The sequence below is a fragment of the Melanerpes formicivorus genome, unplaced genomic scaffold (assembly GCF_026170545.1).
Source record: "Melanerpes formicivorus ecotype bairdi unplaced genomic scaffold, bMelFor1.0.p_v2 SCAF_77, whole genome shotgun sequence".
NCBI classification, from domain to species: Eukaryota; Metazoa; Chordata; class Aves; order Piciformes; family Picidae; genus Melanerpes; species Melanerpes formicivorus.
In genome coordinates, this window is record NW_027142429.1 from 1,894,089 (window position 1) to 1,912,720 (window position 18,632).

Consider the following 18,632-nt stretch of genomic DNA (forward strand, 5'->3'; position numbering starts at 1 on the left):
TGGGTTGGAAGGGATCTTAAAGATCATCCAGTTCTAAGCCCCTCCCCCCACCTCCCCCCAGCCCAGCTTGCTCAAGGACTCATCCAGCCTGGCCTTCAACACCTCCAGGCAGGAGGCAGCCACAGCCTCCCTGGGCAGCCTGTGCCAGAGTCTCCCCAGCCTCACTCTCAACAATTTCTTCCTCCTCTCCACTCTCAGTCTCCTCTCTCCCAGCTCAAAGCCATTGTTCCTCATCCTGGCACTCCCAGCCCTTGTCCAGAGTCCCTCCCCAGCTCTCCTGGAGCCCTTCAGGTCCTGGAAGGCTGCTCTGAGGTCTGCCTGGAGCCTACTCTTCTCCAGCCATCCACCACAGCACTGCAGGCTCAGAGGAGTGTACCTCTGTATGATGAAGGAGATCCTGGCCGGGAGAAAGGGCAACCTAACCCTTTACATTGTGCCAGAGTTTGATCCCTGTCTCCCCCCATAATAAGCCCATTGTGCTTGCTGTGCCATTACCAGAAAGGATTCATTTGTTGGGACCCTAGTGAGCTGTCCTGGCTCACTGAGAGGCTGAAGAGTGCCAGACACTGGGGGCAGTCCTGGAAAGCAGTGGCTGGGTGCATGGTGTCTGTGGCTAGCTGGTGGGGCAGCTGGCAGAGCAGCTGGGTCAGCTCCTGCAGCCTCAGCCCATGCATGCAGCTCAGCTCAGGTGACAGGCAATCACTTTTTGAGCTGCTGTAACTTGATTACTTTGATCCATGTGACCACACTGAGGCCACAATCATGGTTCCCAAGAGATCTTTGGCTATATTCAAAGCTCTCTCTTTCATGTCAAGTGTCACTCCAATTGCTAAAGGCTCAGCTGGATTATTACATTGGGTTTATTGCATTAAAAACAATCAGCAGTGGGTGAATGCTTAGCATTTGTCAGAACCCAGCAGCACTGCAGGCTCAGAGGTGGTTACCTCCCCAAGGGTCCAGCTGCACCCTGGCTGTGTGCTGGCTCATTGTCCTGAGGAAGATGCTCCTAAGCAGGGTTACTGCTCAGTCTAAACCTGGCTAAGCTGGTCCCACACTGCCACAGGTCAGGGCTGAGCTGGCCACTAAACAAGTGCCAGAGGCAGAGAAGGGCAAGGAGGCTGGGGAGGGGTCTGGAGCACAGCCCTGTGAGGAGAGGCTGAGGCTTAGCCTGCAGAAGAGGAGGCTCAGGGGAGACCTCATTGCTCTCTCCAACTCCCTGCAGGGAGGTTGTAGCCAGATGGGGGTTGGTCTCTTCTCCCAGGCACCCAACACCAGAACAAGAGGACACAGTCTCAAGCTGTGCCAGGGAAGGTTTAGGCTGGATGTTAGGAAGAAATTCTTCCCAGCAAGAGAGATTGGCCATGGGAATGTGCTGCCCAGGGAGGTGGTGGAGTCCCCATCATTGCAGGTGTTCAAGGAGAGCCTGGATGAGGCACTTGGTGCCATGGTTTAGCTGATCAGATGGTGCTGGGTGAGAGGTTGGACTTGATGATCTCAAAGGTCTTTTCCAACCTGGTTCATTCTATTCTTCTATTCTATTCTATTCTATTCTATTCTATTCTATTCTATTCTATTCTATCCTATCCTATCCTATCCTATCCTATCCTATCCTATCCATTCTGCCTTGCACTCAGCACTGCTTAGGCCACACCTTGAGTCCTGTGTCCAGTTCTGGGCTCCTCAGGTTAGGAAAGATGTTGAGATGCTGGAAGGTGTCCAGAGAAGGGCAAGAAAGCTGGGGAGGGGTCTGGAGCACAGCCCTGTGAGGAGAGGCTGAGGGAGCTGGGGTTGCTTAGCCTGGAGAAGAGGAGGCTCAGGGGAGACCTTCTTGCTCTCTCCAACTCCCTGCAGGGAGGTTGTAGCCAGGTGGGGGTTGGTCTCTTCTCCCAGGCACTCAGCATCAGAACAAGAGGACACAGTCTCAAGCTGTGCCAGGGGAGGTTTAGGCTGGAGGTTAGGAAGTCCTTCATAGAAAGAGAGATTGGCCACTGGAATGTGCTGCCCAGGGAGGTGGTGGAGTCACCGTCACTGGAGGTGTTCCAAAAAGGCTTGGATGAGGCACTTGAAGCCATGGTTTAGTAGTCATGAGGTGTTGGGTGACAGGTTGGACTTGATGACCTTTGAGGTCTTTTCCAACCTTACTGATTCTATGATTCCATGCACCCCACTGCTTCCCAGAGGGAAGAGAAGGAATGAGGGAGAGAGACTGATTGGGTGGGAAAGAAACTGCACCAGCTGGGATGGGAATGAGAACAATCCAATAAAAAAAAGAGACACAAACCCATGCAGAGCCCAACCCCTGCTGGCAGTGATGGCATCATTGGCACCACTGATGCTGGGGACAGGCACTGGGGAAATGCCAGACTGGACTCAGCAGCAGCTGGGAACTGGGTTCAGGAGCTGGATTTGGGAGCTAGATTTAGAATCAGGATCAAAGGCAGAACAGAGTCCTCCTGGGACACTGGGAATTGAAGAGGTTTGACCCTGGTGATCCCTCAGCTTCTCCTGCAGATGCCCTCCATGGGCTGCAATCCCTTGCTGGGCAGCTGAGGGTCACCTGTCCTGTCCTCTCCTCCCTGCAGATGCCACCTCTGCCTCCCTGCACCTCGGAGTGGGGCACAAGCTGTGGCAGTGCCCTTGGTCTGCAGAGGAGTAAATCTCAGGCAGAGCCTTTCTGCAGCCCAGCCCTTGGCAGGAATTTTCCCCATCAGCTTTTTCCTGCCAGGAGCAGGCCCTGGCTGTACAAACCTGCCCTGAACTACATCCAGGTGCTCCTTGAACTCTGACAGCTTGGTGTTGTGACCACTTCCCAGGGGAGCCTGCTGCAGTGGCCAGCCAGCATGTCAGTGAAGAGCCTTTTCCTGATAGAGTTGAAGAGTATTTAAGGCCCTGTGGGTGTTTAAGGCCAGGCTGGATGAGGCTCTGGGCAGCCTGATCTAGTGTGGGATGTCCCTGCCCATGGCAGGGGGGTTGGAACTAGATGATCCTTGTGGTCCCTTCCAGCCCTGACTGATACTATGATACTAAGAGAAGCAGATCCACTGGGCCAGGCACAGGGCTGGCAGCTCAGTGCCCTGCTTCTGCCAGTGGGCAGGAGGTGATGCCTAGGGGAGGACACAAGGACACAGCAGGCAGAGGAGACATTTCCCCAGAGCAGCTGCCCAGCCCCTGGCAGTTCTGACTGTCAGGACTTGCCCCTGCAGCAGGGGCAGGGGGACCTTACCTCACAGTTTGCAGCCATGGGAGGAGCTGGATCCACTTTGGGCAGTGGAAACCAGGAGTTCAGCCTTAATCATGGAATGGCTTCAGTTGGAAAAGACCTTTAAGACCATCGAGTCCAACCATCCTCTAGCTCTACCAGGGCTGGTGCTAACCTATGTCCCTCAGCACCACATCTCTGCCTCTTTGAAACACCCCCAAGGATGGGGATTCAGTCACCTCCCTGGGCAGCCTGTGCCAGGCTTTGAGAACTCTTTCAGTGAGGAAGTTTCTTCTCACATCCAACCCTGGTGAAACTTGAGGCCATTTCCTCTTGTCCTGTCCCTTGTTACTAGGGAGAAGAGACCAACTCCCAACTCACTACAACCTCCTTTCATATAGTTGTGAAGAACAATCATAGTATCATGTATCAGTCAGGGTTGGAAGGGACCACAAGGATCATCCAGTTCCAACCCCCTGCCATGGGCAGGGACACCCCACACTAGATCAGCCTGGCCAGAGCCTCATCCAGCCTGGGCTTAAACACCTCCAGGGACAGGGCCCCAACCACCTCCCTGCACAACCCATTCCAGGGCTTCACCACTCTCATGGTGGAGAACCTCCTCCTCCCCTCCAGCCTCAATCTCCCCACCTCCAGCTTCATTCCATTCCCCCTAGTCCTATCACTCCCTCAGATCCTGAGCAGTCCCTCCCCAGCCTTCCTGGAGCCCCCTTCAGATCCTGGAAGGCCACAATGAGGTCACCTGGGAGCCTTCTCTTCTCCAGACTGAACAGCCCCAACTCCTTCAGTCTGTCCTCACAGGAGAGATGCTCCAGCCCTCTGCTCATCCTCCTGGCCCTGCTCTGGACACCTTCCAGCACCTCCAGATCCCTTTTGTCATAGGGGCTCCAGAACTGGAGGCAGTACTCCAGGTGGGGTACAGACTCACAGGATCCCAGCATGGAGAGGCTTGGAAGGGACCTCTGGAGATCATCCAGTCCTAAAGCCAGTGCTAAAGCAGGGCACCCACAGCAGCTTGCCCAGGAGCAGAATGCCCAGGGGGGGTTGGAAGCTCTCCACACAAGGAGACTCCACAACCTCTCTGGGCAGCCTGCTCCAGGCCTCCAGCAGCCTCACACAAAACAAGTTTCTCCTTAGCTTCAGATGGAACCTCCTGGGTTGCAGTTTGTGCCCAGTGCCCCTTGGCCTGTCCCTGGGCACCACTGAGCAGAGTCTGGCCCCAGCCCCTTGGCCCCCAGCCTTTAGCTCTTGCTGAGCATTGCTCAGCTCCCCTCTGGGGCTGCTCTTCTCCAGGCTCAACACCCCCAGGGCTCTCAGCCTCTGCTCCTCACAGAGCTGCTCCAAGCCCCTCAGCATCTTTAAGCCACCTCAGTGGGTCAATTAGCATTCCCAATCAATCAGCAGAGCACAGTTTGATTAGTGATTGTTTCACCAACACTACCTTAGCCAGAAAGTTCTCTCCAAGCTGTTTCCACTGTTGTTTGCAGCTCCTGAGGTTCATCTGTCCAGGGCAGTGAGACCTGACCCTGTGCAGGGTTCAGGCCTGGTCCTTCTGAACCACAATGCACACAGAAGCAAAACTCATGGTGAAACAAATTCAAATGAACATTATGAGAGGCAAAGCAGAGGTTACCCTCCAGGTTTCCTCTTCAAAGCACTTTCCAAAGTGAATTAACAAGGTTAGCATTAATGTGACAGTGGCTCCAAGCAGCTGGAAATAGCTCCTGACGTGGAACTCATCATCTGCCCAAAGATCCTTCTTAGGTCAGAGAGGAAAGTCCACTCCAGCAGCAGAACTTCAGGCCAGCAGCTTTTGGGTAGGCAAAACTGCTGAGTTAGTGCATGGTGGAAAAGAATCCCAGGAGGGTATTGTGATGATGGAACTGCTGTACTGGGAGGACTCAGCCTCATCAAGTCTGACCCTGAATGTCTCCAGGGACAGGGCCTCAACCACCTCCCTGGGCAACCTGTCCCAGTGTCTCACCCTCCTCACTGTGCAGCACTTCCTCCTGGTGTCCAACCTAACTCTGCTCTGCTTCACTTTCAAACCATTTCCCCTCCTCCTCTCCCCACAGCCCTTCTGAACAGTCCCTCCCCAGCCTGCCTGGAGGTCTCCTTCAGATACTGAAATGCAGCTCTGAGGTCTCCCTGGAGCCTTCTCTTCAGCCCCAACTCTCTTATCTTATCCCCATAGCAGAGGTTCTTCAGCCCTCTGATCATCTTTGTGGCTTTTTCTGGACCCACTCCACCAGGTCCTGTGCTGGGGACTACAGAGCTGGCCCCAGCCCTGCAGGTGAGGTCTCCCCAGAGCAGAGCCTGGGCAGGATCCCTCTCTCCATCTCTGGCTAGCTCTGAGGTCTCCCTGGAGTCTTCTCCAGGCTGAACAGCCCCAACTCTCCCAGCCTGGCCCCACAGCAGAGCTGCTCCACATTTACTTTTCCAACCTGAAAGCATTCCCAGCCAACCCAACAGGATTGGTTTTGGGGTCCAGAATGAAGGTTCTGCAGATCAAAACATCATCTTGCACCTTCTGACATGCTTACTCCCCCATGGCTACAAGAGGAAGAGGTTAACCTAGTGCAGCAACAGCCTCTTTACCACAGGACTCAGATGATCCTTGAGGTCCCATCCTGACCTGTGATTCTGTAACTTGTATTGCACCTATCCTAATGCAGCTTCAGGAATGGTGGAAACAGTGAAGGTTTTAGTCTTCAGAAGAGGAGGTTGAGGGGAGACCAACCTCTCATGCCCTACAACTACCTCAAAGGAGGTTGGAGCCAGTATCACAGTCTCACCAAGGTTGGAAGAGACCTCAAAGATCATCGAGTCCAACCTGTCAGCACAGACCTCATGACTAAACCATGGCACCAAGTGCCACATCCAATCCCCTCTTGAACACCTCCAGGGATGGGGACTCCACCACCTCCCTGGGCAGCACATCCCAATGGCTAACAACTCTCTCTGGGAAGAACTTTCTCCTCACCTCCAGCCTAAACCTCCCCTGGCACAGCTTGAGACTGTGTCCTCTTGTTCTGCTGCTGCTTGCCTGGGAGAAGAGACCAACCCCCACCTGGCTACAACCTCCCTGCAGGGAGTTGGATAGAGCAAGAAGGTCTCCCCTGAGCCTCCTCTTCTCCAGGCTAAGCAACCCCAGCTCCCTCAGCCTCTCCTCACAAGGCTGTGCTCCAGACCCCTCCCCAGCTTTCTTGCCCTTCTCTGGACACCTTCCCACCTCATTCATCTCTCTCCCTCATTCCCTTTCTCATTCTTTTGGGAAGAGAGAAGGGTTCATAGAGAGCCTCTGGCATTCATCTGGTGGCTGGCCCAGCCCTGACCCTTGAGCACTGGGGCTGCTGACAAGCAGTTTCATCCCACTGCCTCCCATCTGCCATCACCATCTTTGCAACCCCTTCCGCAGGGAGGAGAGGGAGGTGCAGTCATCCATCTCAATACTCTGTGAGACAGAAAACTTGTGCAAATTCACTCAGGAGGAAAAACCCCAAAGCACTGAGGCCACACAGGGTGTGAAATAAAGTCAGCAGAAGAAGCTGGTGGAGGAATCAGGCTGTCCTCAGCTCTGGGTCCATTCTGGGTCACAGCAGGGTCAGACCCTGCCCTGACATCCTCTAGCTCCAGAGCTTTCACGTTAAAACAGCTTCCTAGTCTCACGTAGCTGTTGTCTAAAACATGAAACATCTTACCTGGGATGTGGACTGCTCAAGCTTAGCCCTGAAAGCCTCATTTCCCACTGGCACAAAAGAACTGGGGTGTGCAGCACAGGTATAAATCCAGCAGGACACAAGGAGCAGCTGAGCTAAGCCAGACCAAGAGGGAAAGCAAAGAGCAGGAGACAACATTCTGTACCTCACGAGGTCAGACTCCTCTCAGTGCTGCCCAGGGACAGGACAAAGGGCACAAACTGGAACCCAGGAGGTTCCATCAGAACAAGAGGAGAAACTTCTTTGGTGTGAGGCTGCTGGAGGCCTGGAGCAGGCTGCCCAGGGGCGTTGTGGAGTCTCCTTGTGTGGAGAGCTTCCAACCCCCCCTGGCCTTTGTGCTCCTGGGCAAGCTGCTGTGGGTGCCCTGCTGGAGCAGGGGGTTGGACTGGGTGATCTCCAGAGGTTCCTTCCAACCCTCCCCATGCTGTGTTCTGTGACTGTTAGTCATTATTCTCAGTTTGCTATCCAGAGGGAAGGATGCAGCAGTGAGCCTGAGCAGTGCTGGAAGGCAGTGGTGTGGAGCTGGTCTCCTCCACAGAGCTTCCAACCCCCCCTGGCCATTGTGCTCCTGGGCAAAGCGCTGTGGGTGCCCTGCTGGAGCAGGGACTTGGACTGGGTGAGCTCCAGAGGTCCCTCCCAACTCTCACCATGCTGGGATGCTGGGAGTCAGGAATACATACATTAATATTTAATAGATGGACTTCAATCCTCCAGGTACTGGAATTAAAGCCAAGCACATGCACACACAGCAGTGACCAAAGCACCCAGGGAAGAGGAGAGCCTCTCAGATCAGGATGTGCACACAACCCCACAAGTCAGGGCCAGGCATTTGGTCATCAGCAGGGCAGCTTGGGCCACGCTCTGGCTGAGGACCAGCATCATCTGTGCTCCTGCTCCATCCTACCCCTTCCCCAGGCATTAACCCAACACTCCCTGACTTCCTAACATCCAACCTAAACCTCCCCTGGCACAGCTTGAGACTGTGTCCTCTTGTTCTGGTGCTGAGTGCCTGGGAGAAGAGACCAACCCCCACCTGGCTACAGCCTCCCTTCAGGGAGTTGCAGAGAGCAAGAAGGTCTCCCCTGAGCCTCCTCTTCTCCAGGCTAAGCAACCCCAGCTCCCTCAGCCTCTCCTCACAGGGCTGTGCTCCAGACCCCTCCCCAGCTTTCTTGCCCTTCTCTGGACATCTTCCAGCAAGTCAACATCTTTCCTAACCTGAGGAGCCCAGAACTGGACACAGGACTCAAGGTGTGGCCTAAGCCGTGCTGAGCACAGGGCACAAGGACTTCCCTGCTCCTGCTGGCCACACTCTTCCTGATGCAGGCCAGGATGCCATTGGCCTTCTTGGCCCCCTGGGCACACTGCTGGCTCATGTTTAGGCAGCTGTCACCCAGCACCCCCAGGTCCCTCTCTGCCTGGCTGCTCTCAGCCACTCTGACCCCAGCCTGTAGCTCTGCCTGGGGTTGTTGTGGCCAAAGTGCAGCCCCTGGCACTTGGACTTGTTGAATGCCATCCTGTTGGCCTCTGCCCATCTGTCCAGCCTGGCAAGGTCCCTCTGCAGAGCTCTCCAACCCTCTAACAGATCAACTCCTGCCCCTAGCTTGGTGTCATCTGCACATTTACTGCTGATGGACTCAATGTCCCCATCCAGATCATCAATGAAGATGTTAAAGAGGCTGGGGCCCAGCACTGATCCCTGGGGCACACCACTGGTGCCTGGCTGCCAGCTGGCTGTGGCACCATTCACCACCACTCTCCAGCCCGCTCCATAGATGAGCAGCAGGGAACCGCAGTAACGTGAAGCAAAAATAGAGTCCCACAAATGCAGCTTTTCTGTGGTGAAAACTAAGAGCTGCTGTTTGCTAAAACACCTTCCAGCATCTCAAAATCTTTCTTAAGCCGAGGGGCTCAGCACACAGGGCTCAGCTCACAGGGCTCAGCGCACAGGGCAAGGCACATAGCCTCAGAGCGCAATGCTCAGCGCATAGCCGCAGCACACAGGGCCTAGTGCTCAGGGCTCAGGGCTCAGCACACAGGGCTCAGCACACAGCACACAGCGCTCAGCGCACAGGGCTCAGTGCACAGCACACAGCGCTCAGCTCCCAGGGCTCAGTGCACAGCACACAGCGCTCAATGCCCAGGGCTCAGTGCACAGCACACAGCGCACAGGGCTCAGCGCCCAGGGCTCAGTGCACAGCACACAGGGCTCAGCGCCCAGGGCTCAGTGCACAGCACACAGCGCTCAATGCCCAGGGCTCAGTGCACAGCACACAGCGCTCAGCGCACAGGGCTCAGCGCTCAGTGCACAGCACACAGGGCTCAGCGCCCAGGGCTCGGTGCACAGCACACAGCGCTCAATGCCCAGGGCTCGGTGCACAGCACACAGCGCTCAATGCCCAGGGCTCAGTGCACAGCACACAGCGCTCAGCACACAGGGCTCAGCTCCCAGGGCTCAGTGCACAGCACACAGGGCTCAGCACACAGGGCTCAGCGCATAGACGCAGCACACAGGGCTCAGTGCTCAGTGCGCAGCACACAGGGCTCACCGCACAGGGCTCAGCGCCCAGGGCTCAGTGCACACCACACAGGGCTCAGCTCCCAGGGCTCAGTGCACAGCACACAGCGCTCAGTGCACAGGGCTCAGCGCACAGGGCTCAGTGCACAGCACACAGGGCTCACCGCACAGGGCTCAGCGCCCAGGGCTCAGTGCACAGCACACAGCGCTCAGCGCACAGGGCTCAGCGCTCAGTGCACAGCACACAGCGCTCAGCTCCCAGGGCTCAGTGCACAGCACACAGCGCTCAGTGCACAGGGCTCAGCGCACAGGGCTCAGTGCACAGCACACAGCGCTCAGCGCACAGGGCTCAGCGCACAGCACACAGCGCTCAGCGCACAGCACACAGCGCCCAGGGCTCAGTGCACAGCACACAGGGCTCAGCTCCCAGGGCTCAGTGCACAGCACACAGCGCTCAGCGCACAGGGCTCAGCGCACAGCACACAGCGCCCAGGGCTCAGTGCACAGCACACAGGGCTCAGCGCATAGACGCAGCACACAGGGCTCAGTGCTCAGCGCGCAGCACACAGGGCTCACCGCACAGGGCTCAGCGCCCAGGGCTCAGTGAACACCACACAGGGCTCAGCTCCCAGGGCTCAGTGCACAGCACACAGCGCTCAGTGCACAGGGCTCAGCGCACAGGGCTCAGTGCACAGCGCACAGCACACAGGGCTCAGCGCACAGGGCTCAGCGCATAGCCGCAGCACACAGGGCTCAGTGCTCAGGGCTCATCACACAGGGCTCAGCGCTCAGGGCTCATCACACAGGGCTCAGCGCTCAGGGCTCAGCGATCAGCGCTCAGGGCTCAGCGCTCAGGGCTCAGCACACAGGGCTCAGCGCTCAGGGCTCAGCGCTCAGGGCTCAGCGCTCAGGGCTCAGCGCTCAGTGCACAGCACACAGGGCTCAGCGTATAGCCGCAGCACACAGGGCTCAGGGCTCAGAGCACAGCGCTCAGGGCTCAGCGCTCAGGGCTCAGGCGCTGCCGCCTTGCGCTCCCCGCGCGGCTCCCCTCAGCCCCTGCGCTCCGCTCAGCCGCGCGGGGATCCCCTCAGAGGCGGCGCGCGCCGCCCGGGGCCGCGCTGCGGGCGCCGCTGTTTTCCCGCCGCCGCGGTGGCTGCCGGGACGGCCGCGCTGCCCGCCGGGAGCGGCTGACGGTTGCGGCGCTGCGCTGCGGCCGCTCCGGGTGAGGCAGGGACGGGACCGCACCGGCCGGGTCCCGCCGGCTCCCCCCCCGGGCTTTTTCGCCCCCCCATCGCGGGCCGGGACCCCCCGCTTAGCCTCGCCGGTGTGCCAGGATGGCGGAGAGACCGGAGGACCTGAACCTGCCCAACGCCGTCATCACCCGCATCATCAAGGAGGCGGTGGGTGCCGGCCCGGGGCCTCCCTCCGGGGGGGTTAGCGGCCTCGGGGGGTGGGGGGCGCGGGGGGGCCGGCCCTGCTCGGGCTGCCCCCGCGAGGGTTCGGTGTTCGCCGTTCGGTTGCCCCAGCCGTGCCCCGGCCCCGGCAGGAGCCTCCCGGGGGGGCAGCTGCCGGCCCCCGGCCTGGCCTCCCGAGGAGACCTGCCCCCGGCTGCCGCCGAGCCGTGTCAGGAGTGTGAGAGAGTGGGGGGAATTGTCCCAGAGCTGCTCCGGGCCAGGAGTCCCTTTGCTCCTGCGCAGCTTCCTGTCCTGGGAGAGCAGAGTCAGACCCTGGCTGGTTCTCAGCTGCTGTCAGAGCAGCCAGCTCCAGCCCCCTGCCACGGGCAGGGACACCTGCCCCCAGCCCAGCTTGCTCAAGGCCTCATCCAGCCTGGCCTTCAGCACCTCCAGGCAGGAGGCAGCCACAGCCTCCCTGGGCAGCCTGTGCCAGAGTCTCCCCAGCCTCACTCTCAAGGATTTCTTCCTCCTCTCCACTCTCAGTCTCTCCTCTCCCAGCTCAAAGCCATTGTTCCTCCTCCTGGCACTCCCAGCCCTTGGCCAGAGTCCCTCCCCAGCTCTCCTGGAGCCCTTCAGGTCCTGCAAGGCTGCTCTGAGGTCTGCCTGGAGCCTTCTCCTCTCCAGGCTGCACAGCCCCAACTCTCCCAACCTGTGCCCACAGGGGAGGTGCTGCAGCCCTTCCAGCTGTGCTGAGCCACCACAACAGAGCTGCCACCCACGCTGGGCAGGTTTGAGGTCCTTGCAGCAGCAGCTGATGCAGGCTGGGTTTGTTTTGCAGCTTCCTGAGGGGGTGAACATCTCCAAAGAAGCTCGGAGCGCGATTTCCCGGGCGGCCAGCGTCTTTGTGCTCTATGCCACATCGTGGTAAGGGTTGGTTGCATGAGCTACCCAGTGCAGATGGTTACTCACCCCTCTGCTGGCTGGGCCTGAAGAGCTTTTCCCCAATGTTTCCTTCCATAGTGTGTGTTCTATGTAGAAATGAAACAATCCTTAATGTAGGCCAGGCAGCAGCAGCTGGGTTTGAGCTGCCCTCAACCTGTGAGGAAAGCAGTTTGGCTCCACAGAGGGGTGCTGAGCCACTTGGATATTCACAAGTCCATGGGACCGGATGGGATCCATCCTAGGGTGCTGAGAGAGCTGGCAGATGTGCTAGCTAGGCCACTCTCCATCATTTTCCTCCAGTCCTGGCTCACAGGTGAGGTCCCAGGTGACTGAAACTGGCCAGTGTGGTCCCCATCCACAAGAAGGGTCGGATGGAGGAACCTGGAAACTCCAGGCCTGGCAGCCTGACCTCAGTGCCAGGGAAAGTGATGGAGCAGATTATCCTGGCAGCAATAACTGCACCTGAAGGATGGCCAAGGGCTTAGGCCCAGCCAGCATGGATTTAGGAAGGGCAGGTCCTGCCTCTCCAACCTGAGCTCCTTCCATGCCCAGGTGATGCCTGCTGGATGTGGGGAGGCTGTGGATGTGGTCTGCCTGGACTGCATCAAGGTCTTTGCCACCATCCCCCACAGCAAACTCCTGGCCAAGCTGTCAGCCCCTGGCTGGGACAGCAGCACTCTGAGCTGGGTGAGGAACTGGCTGGAGGCTGAGCCCAGAGAGTGGTGGTGAATGGTGCCACAGCCAGCTGGCAGCCAGGCACCAGTGGTGTGCCCCAGGGATCAGTGCTGGGCCCCATCCTCTTCAACATACTCATTGATGATCTGGATGAAGGGGTAGAGTCAGTCATCAGCAAGTTTGCAGATGACACAAAGTTAGGGGCAGATGTTGGTCAGTTAGAGGGCAGAAAGGCTCTGCAGGGGGACCTCGACCGACTGGACAGATGGGCAGAGGCCAACAGGATGGCATTCAACAAGTCCAAGTGCCAGGGGCTGCACTTTGGCCACAACAACCCCAGGCAGAGCTACAGGCTGGGGGCAGAGTGGCTGAGAGCTGCCAGGCAGAGAGGGACCTGGGGGTGCTGATTGACAGCCGCCTGAATATGAGCCAGCAGTGTGCCCAGGTGGCCAGGAGGGCCAATAGCATCCTGGCCTGCATCAGGAAGAGTGTGGCCAGCAGGAGCAGGGAAGTCCTTGTGCCCTGTGCTCAGCACTGCTGAGGCCACACCTTGAGTCCTGTGTCCAGTTCTGGGCTCCTCAGTTTAAGAAGGACATCGAAACACTTGAAGGTGTCCAGAGAAGGGCAACAAGGCTGGGGAGAGGCCTTGAACACAGCCCTGTGAGGAGAGGCTGAGGGAGCTGGGGTTGTTTAGCCTGGAGAAGAGGAGGCTCAGGGGTGACCTGATTGCCCTCTACAACTACCTGAAGGGAGGTTGTAGCCAGGAAGGGGTTGGCCTCTTCTCCCAGGCAAGCAGCAGCAGAACAAGAGGACACAGTCTCAAGCTGTGCCAGGGGAGGTTTAGACTCGAGGTGAGGAGGAAGTTCTTCACCGAGCGAGTCATTCCACATTGGAACGGGTTGCCCAGGGAGGTGGTTGAGTCATCGACCCTGGAGGCATTCAAGAGGGGATTGGATGTGGCACTTGGAGCCATGGTCTAGTCGTCGTGTCCGTGTGATAGGTTGGACTCAATGATCCTCGAGGTCCTTTCCAACCTAAGTGATACTGTGATACTGTCCTGACCCCACTGGGGACAGGAGAGGTCCCAAGCTGTCATTAGGCATAGAAAATGGCTGTGTGGCTTTTCCTGGCAAGGCAAAAGCACTGTGCTGACATTCCAGGCCACTCAGCATCTAGGGCAAGGCTGAGCCGAGCGTGAGTCAGCCTTGGAGCTGGTCAGAGAGGACACAGCAATGTCTTTGGGGTGGCTATCTATTGGAGATCTCAGGATGTGCCATGCAGGCAGCCACTGTGCTGGGTTGTGTCCTCACATGGCTCTCTGGGATTGACACAGCCAACATTCAGATTCTCTCCTTCCTCCCCAGTTTAGAAAAGGTTCAGGCAAGCAGAAAACTACTGTGGGAAAGCAGCCCAAAGAGCCAGTGTGAGCAAGGAGGTAGCTTACACTGCTGTTAGGAGAATCAGAGAGTCATTTGGGTTGGAAAAGACCTTCAAGATCACTGAGTCCAACCATTCTCTGACTCTACCAAGTCTGGTACTAACCCATGTCCTTCAGCACCACATCTCTGTGCCTTTTAAACCCCTCCAGGGATGGGAATTCAACCAGTGCCAGTGTTTGAGAATCCTTTTAGTGAAGAAGTTTCTTCTTATGTTCAATTTAAACCTCCCCACGTGGAGCTTCAGGCTGTTTCCAACACCATCTGATCAGCTAAACCGTGGCACCAAGTGCCTCATCCAGGCTCTTTGTAAACACCTCCAGTGATGGTGACTCCACCACCTACCTGGAATCATGGAATTGTTTCAGTTGGAAAAGCCCTCTGGGATCAGCAAGTCCAGCTGTAAGCCTAACACTACCATGGGCCTTAAATCATGTCCCCAGGTGCCATGTCTGTCACTTGGCACAGAATCATTTAGGTTGGAAAAGACCTTCAAGACCCAACAACTAACCCTACTCTACCAAGTCTACCACTAAGCCATATCCCCCAAGCACCACATCTAAAGGGCTTTTGAACAGAATCACAGAATCACCAAGGTTGGAAGAGACCTCAAGGATCATCAAGCCCAACCTGTCACCACAGACCCCATGACTAAACCATGGCACCAAGTGCCACATCCAATCCCCTCTTGAACACCTCCAGGGATGGGGACTCCACCACCTCCCTGGGCAGCACATCCCAATGGCTAACAACTCCCTCACTGAAGAACTTTCTCCTCACCTCTAGCCTAAACTTCCCCTGGCATAGCTTGAGACTGTGTCCTATACTTCCAGGGATGGAGACTCCACCACCCTGGGCAGCCTGTTCTAGTTCCTGACAACCATGTCAATGAAAACCCTTTTCCAGTGTCTGGTTAAAAGATGGAAGTGGGCACATTTTGTCTCTTCTTGGGGTTGGAGGATGTGGCAGGATTCCACTTCATAAAGATGGAGAGAAGAGTTTATGTGGGCACACAGTGGCAGGCCTGCTGGGGAGCACCTGCCTGGCATCTCCCCTCCAGGTGGTTCCCAGAGGAGGAGCAGAATACAGAATTAACCAGGTTGGAAAAGAGCTCAGAGATCATTGAGTCCAACCTATCACCCAGCACCATCTGATCAGCTAAACCATGGCACTGAGTGTCTCATCCAGTCTTTAAATAAACACTTCAAGGGATGGAGACTCCACCACCTCCCTGGGCAGCACATTCCAGTTGCTGCAGGCAGCCATTTTCACAGCAGAGGGAAATCTTTGTCCTACCACTTACTCCTTGAGAGAAAAGACTAACCTCCCACTTTGCTCCAGCCTTCTCTCAGGGAGCTGCAGAGAGCAACAAGGTCTCCCCTCAGCCTCCTCTTGTGCAGACTTAACCAACTCAGGCTCCCTCAGCTGCTCCTCCCCAGCCCTGTTCTCCAGACCCTTCCCCAGCTTGGTTGCCCTTCTCTAGACCAGCTCCAGCCTCTCAATGTCCTTGGAGTGAGTCAATCACTTCCTTGTGATTCAACCCCCCCAGAAGTTTAGGAGCTGGTTGGGGTTTTCCTGAAGTTGCTTGTGCCTTACTGAAGAAGCCTGAACTGGTGACAGCTCCCAGCTAACCCTCTCTCCTCCTTGTTTTTGCCCAGTGCAAACAACTTTGCCATGAAGGGGAAGAGGAAGACGCTGAACGCTGGCGATGTCCTCTCTGCCATGGAGGAGATGGAGTTCCAGCGATTCGTAGCCCCTCTGAAAGAGTCCCTGGAAGGTACCATCCACACTTCACGTCCAGGGAGCCTGCTGAGCACCTCCAGCACTGGACAAGCAACACTTACTTGCCTGTCTTGTTTCTCTTCTCTTTGCCCAGCCTCCTACACTGCAGTTTGCCTGGGGAGTAAATAATGTGCACCTTAACGGGACTGGGATAACAGTGAGGATTGGGAAACTGAGGAGGAATTGGGAAGGTCTCACCTGCTCTCACCCCCCCCTAGCATGTTTATCTAAGGAAGGCCCTGGGTGCTGCCTCTAATGCCAACTCCTGCGTCCTTGTCAGCAGCTTTCTGCTGAAACTTAACCTGATTCCCCATGGAGCTGCTCAGCACAGCTCAGATAAGAGGGTGAGTCGTTGCTCTCCGAGTTCACTGCTCCCTTGTAAGCCTGGAGAGCCTGTGGGCCTTGGATTTCAGCCACTGTCCTGTCCCTGCCCTGGAGACAGCAGCTGGCAGTTGGTCAGTGCCCTCTCTTTGTCCTTTGTAGTTTACAGGCGTGAGCAGAGAGGGAAGAAAGAAGCCAGGAAGGACAAGGACAAGAAGACAGACTCGGAGGAGCAAGATAAGAGCCGAGAGGAAGAGAATGATGATGATGACGACAGGATGGAGGAGGAAGAGCAAAATGATGAGGAAGAGGTGGACAACTGAGCCTGCTGAGGAGGGAGGCGTGCACAGGGGCTGGGGGTGGTCTGGAGGGCTGCAAACGCTGTAAGTGAGCCTTGCTGGGGCCCCTCCTGCTTCCAGAGGAGCTCTGGGCTGTTCCTCCACAGCCTTTTTGGCCTTCACCTGTACATAGAGGACTTCTCTTCACACTTCCTCCTGGAGGAACGTGTCCTGCCGGCTCACAGGGGCTTGGCACTGGTTCTGGACACACTGGGCTGTTTTCACTGGGCTGGCTGTGAAAGAGGCAGGAAGAAGCATCAGGTGCTCAGTACAGAAGCAGCCAGAAGAACTTGAGAGACCTGAGTAAGCTTAAACCAAGTCAGGGGCTGAGCCAAACACATCATTAACCCCTTGGGGTTTGGAAGCTACACCATGATGCTGGGAGGCTGGGAAGCTGTCTCCTGAAGCTTTTTATCCAATTGATTTGGGTTTTGTAACTTTCTTGCATTCTGGCTGTGCCTTCTTTTCCTGCTCCAGCTGTGAGAGTGACCCTGTGCCCTTTAGCTGTGCCAGCTGTGTGCAGCTGTCCAAGGAGCAGTGAGCTGCAAATCAGCCAAGTTCCCAGCACTTGATGTAAATGAAATACCAATAAGTGCTTGGTTTGTGTCTTGAAAGGCAGCAGGGGTCCCTCTTTGGCCCTCTGACAGTCATGCCGGAGATGTAGGCAGGCCCCTAGAGGGTGCTGACAACAGGAGGCTCCTTCCCAGGGCCAGCCTCAGACCTGTGGGTTGCAAAATGCCTGCTGCCAGAAGGCTGAGAGCAGCTGGTGTGTTCTTAGGGCTGCTGGAGTTTGTTCTGCCACGCTTGAACTGCTGGTTCTGATGCCTTCCCTTTCTCTTCTCTGAGGAAGGATCTATTAGAATAAGCTCCTTGGGAGGGGGGAAAATGCTTTAGGGTTTGAGTGACCTTTTGTAAGACTGAACACCTAATGCTGAGCTTAGCCCCAGGGCTGCAGAAGGAATCCTGAGGAAAGTTTTTGGGTCCATTTCAGGAACACACAGGAGTTTGGCTGCTGTGCAGTTTTCCAGTGGCCCTTGTGAGGAACAGTTTGTCCTTCCTTACCAAAACCTTAATGCCCCCCAAGCTCTGCACAGCCCACCTGCTCTTGTGACTTTCCACACAGCAGCAGCCCAGCTCCTGAAGGGAACTGAATCAGCAGAGATTTTCTGCTGCCTGGTTCCTGTGGCTTGCAGTCAGTGACAGATGAGAAGACCAAGCTGCCAACGTCTTCCCGAGGTCCCCAGTGACTCAAAGGCCTCCTCCTAGCTCCTCTTCCTCTTTTTTTTCCTCTGCTGGTACATATCTGGGGTGCACATTTGGGATGGGAACAATACCTAAATAAAAGCCAGTTTTTTGTACAGAAATGGAGCCTCTTGGTGGGCACTGATGGGGGTTGCCTGGGCACGCCTCCCACTGTGCAGCCAAGGCACAGCCTTCACTGGGAGATGCTTACGGAGCAGCTGATGGCAAAGGGAAGCTGGAGGCAGCTGCAACCCAGCCTTGGTGTGAGGGGAGCAAGGAGACAGGAAAGAACTGGAGAGCTGGGGTGGTTCAGCCTGCAGAAGAGACCTTGTGAGCTCCCAGTACTTCAAGGAGGCCCATGGGAAAGCTGGGGACAAAGCAGGGGCTGTTGTGACAGGCCAAGGGGAGGTGGTTTGAACTCAAAGAGGGAGAGTCAGACTGGAGAGAAGGAAGAAATGTTTGACCCTGAGGGTGGTGAGAGCCTGGCTCAGGCTGCCCAGAGAGGTGGAGCTGCCCCATCCCTGGCACACTGTGACAGCCTGGCTCAGGCTGCCCAGAGAGGTGGAGCTGTCCCATCCCTGGCACACTGTGAGAGCCTGGCACAGGCTGCCCAGAGAGGTGGAGCTGCCCCATCCCTGGCACACTGTGAGAGCCTGGCCCAGGCTGCCCAGAGAGGTGGAGCTGTCCCGTCCCTGGCACACTGTGAGAGCCTGGCCCAGGCTGCCCAGAGAGGTGGAGCTGCCCCATCCCTGGCACACTGTGACAGCCTGGCTCAGGCTGCCCAGAGAGGTGGAGCTGTCCCATCCCTGGCACACTGTGAGAGCCTGGCTCAGGCTGCCCAGAGAGGTGGAGCTGCCCCATCCCTGGCACACTGTGACAGCCTGGCCCAGGTTGCCCAGAGAGGTGGAGCTGTCCCGTCCCTGGCACACAGTGAGAGCCTGGCCCAGCCTGTCCAGAGAGGTGGAGCTGTCCCGTCCCTGGAACCATTCCAGGTGAGGTGCTTTTGGACTCGGAGCAGCCTGCTCTGGTTGCAGATGCCAGGCTGGCT

General features: G+C 56.8%; 1 protein-coding gene across 1 annotated transcript; it reads left to right on the forward strand.

The window, feature by feature from the left end:
• Positions 1–10,658: 10,658 nt before the first annotated feature.
• POLE3 (DNA polymerase epsilon 3, accessory subunit) lies at positions 10,659–17,706 on the forward strand. Its single transcript, XM_068164122.1, has 4 exons — positions 10,659–10,854; positions 11,687–11,772; positions 15,560–15,678; positions 16,167–17,706. The coding sequence occupies exons 1-4, from the start codon at positions 10,789–10,791 to the stop codon at positions 16,325–16,327; spliced, it is 432 nt and encodes a 143-aa protein (XP_068020223.1). The 5' UTR covers positions 10,659–10,788; the 3' UTR covers positions 16,328–17,706.
• Positions 17,707–18,632: the final 926 nt, after the last annotated feature.

What these genes read in the sequence shown, in the direction of transcription:
- POLE3 (XM_068164122.1), top strand. Translation starts at nt 10,789, where the DNA reads ATGGCGGAGAGACCGGAGGACCTGAACCTGCCCAACGCCGTCATCACC. An exon ending in CCCGCATCATCAAGGAGGCG is followed by an intron (nt 10,855 to 11,686) that starts GTGGGTGCCGGC and finishes TTTGTTTTGCAG; the next exon opens with CTTCCTGAGGGGGTGAACAT. An exon ending in TCTGAAAGAGTCCCTGGAAG is followed by an intron (nt 15,679 to 16,166) that starts GTACCATCCACA and finishes TGTCCTTTGTAG; the next exon opens with TTTACAGGCGTGAGCAGAGA.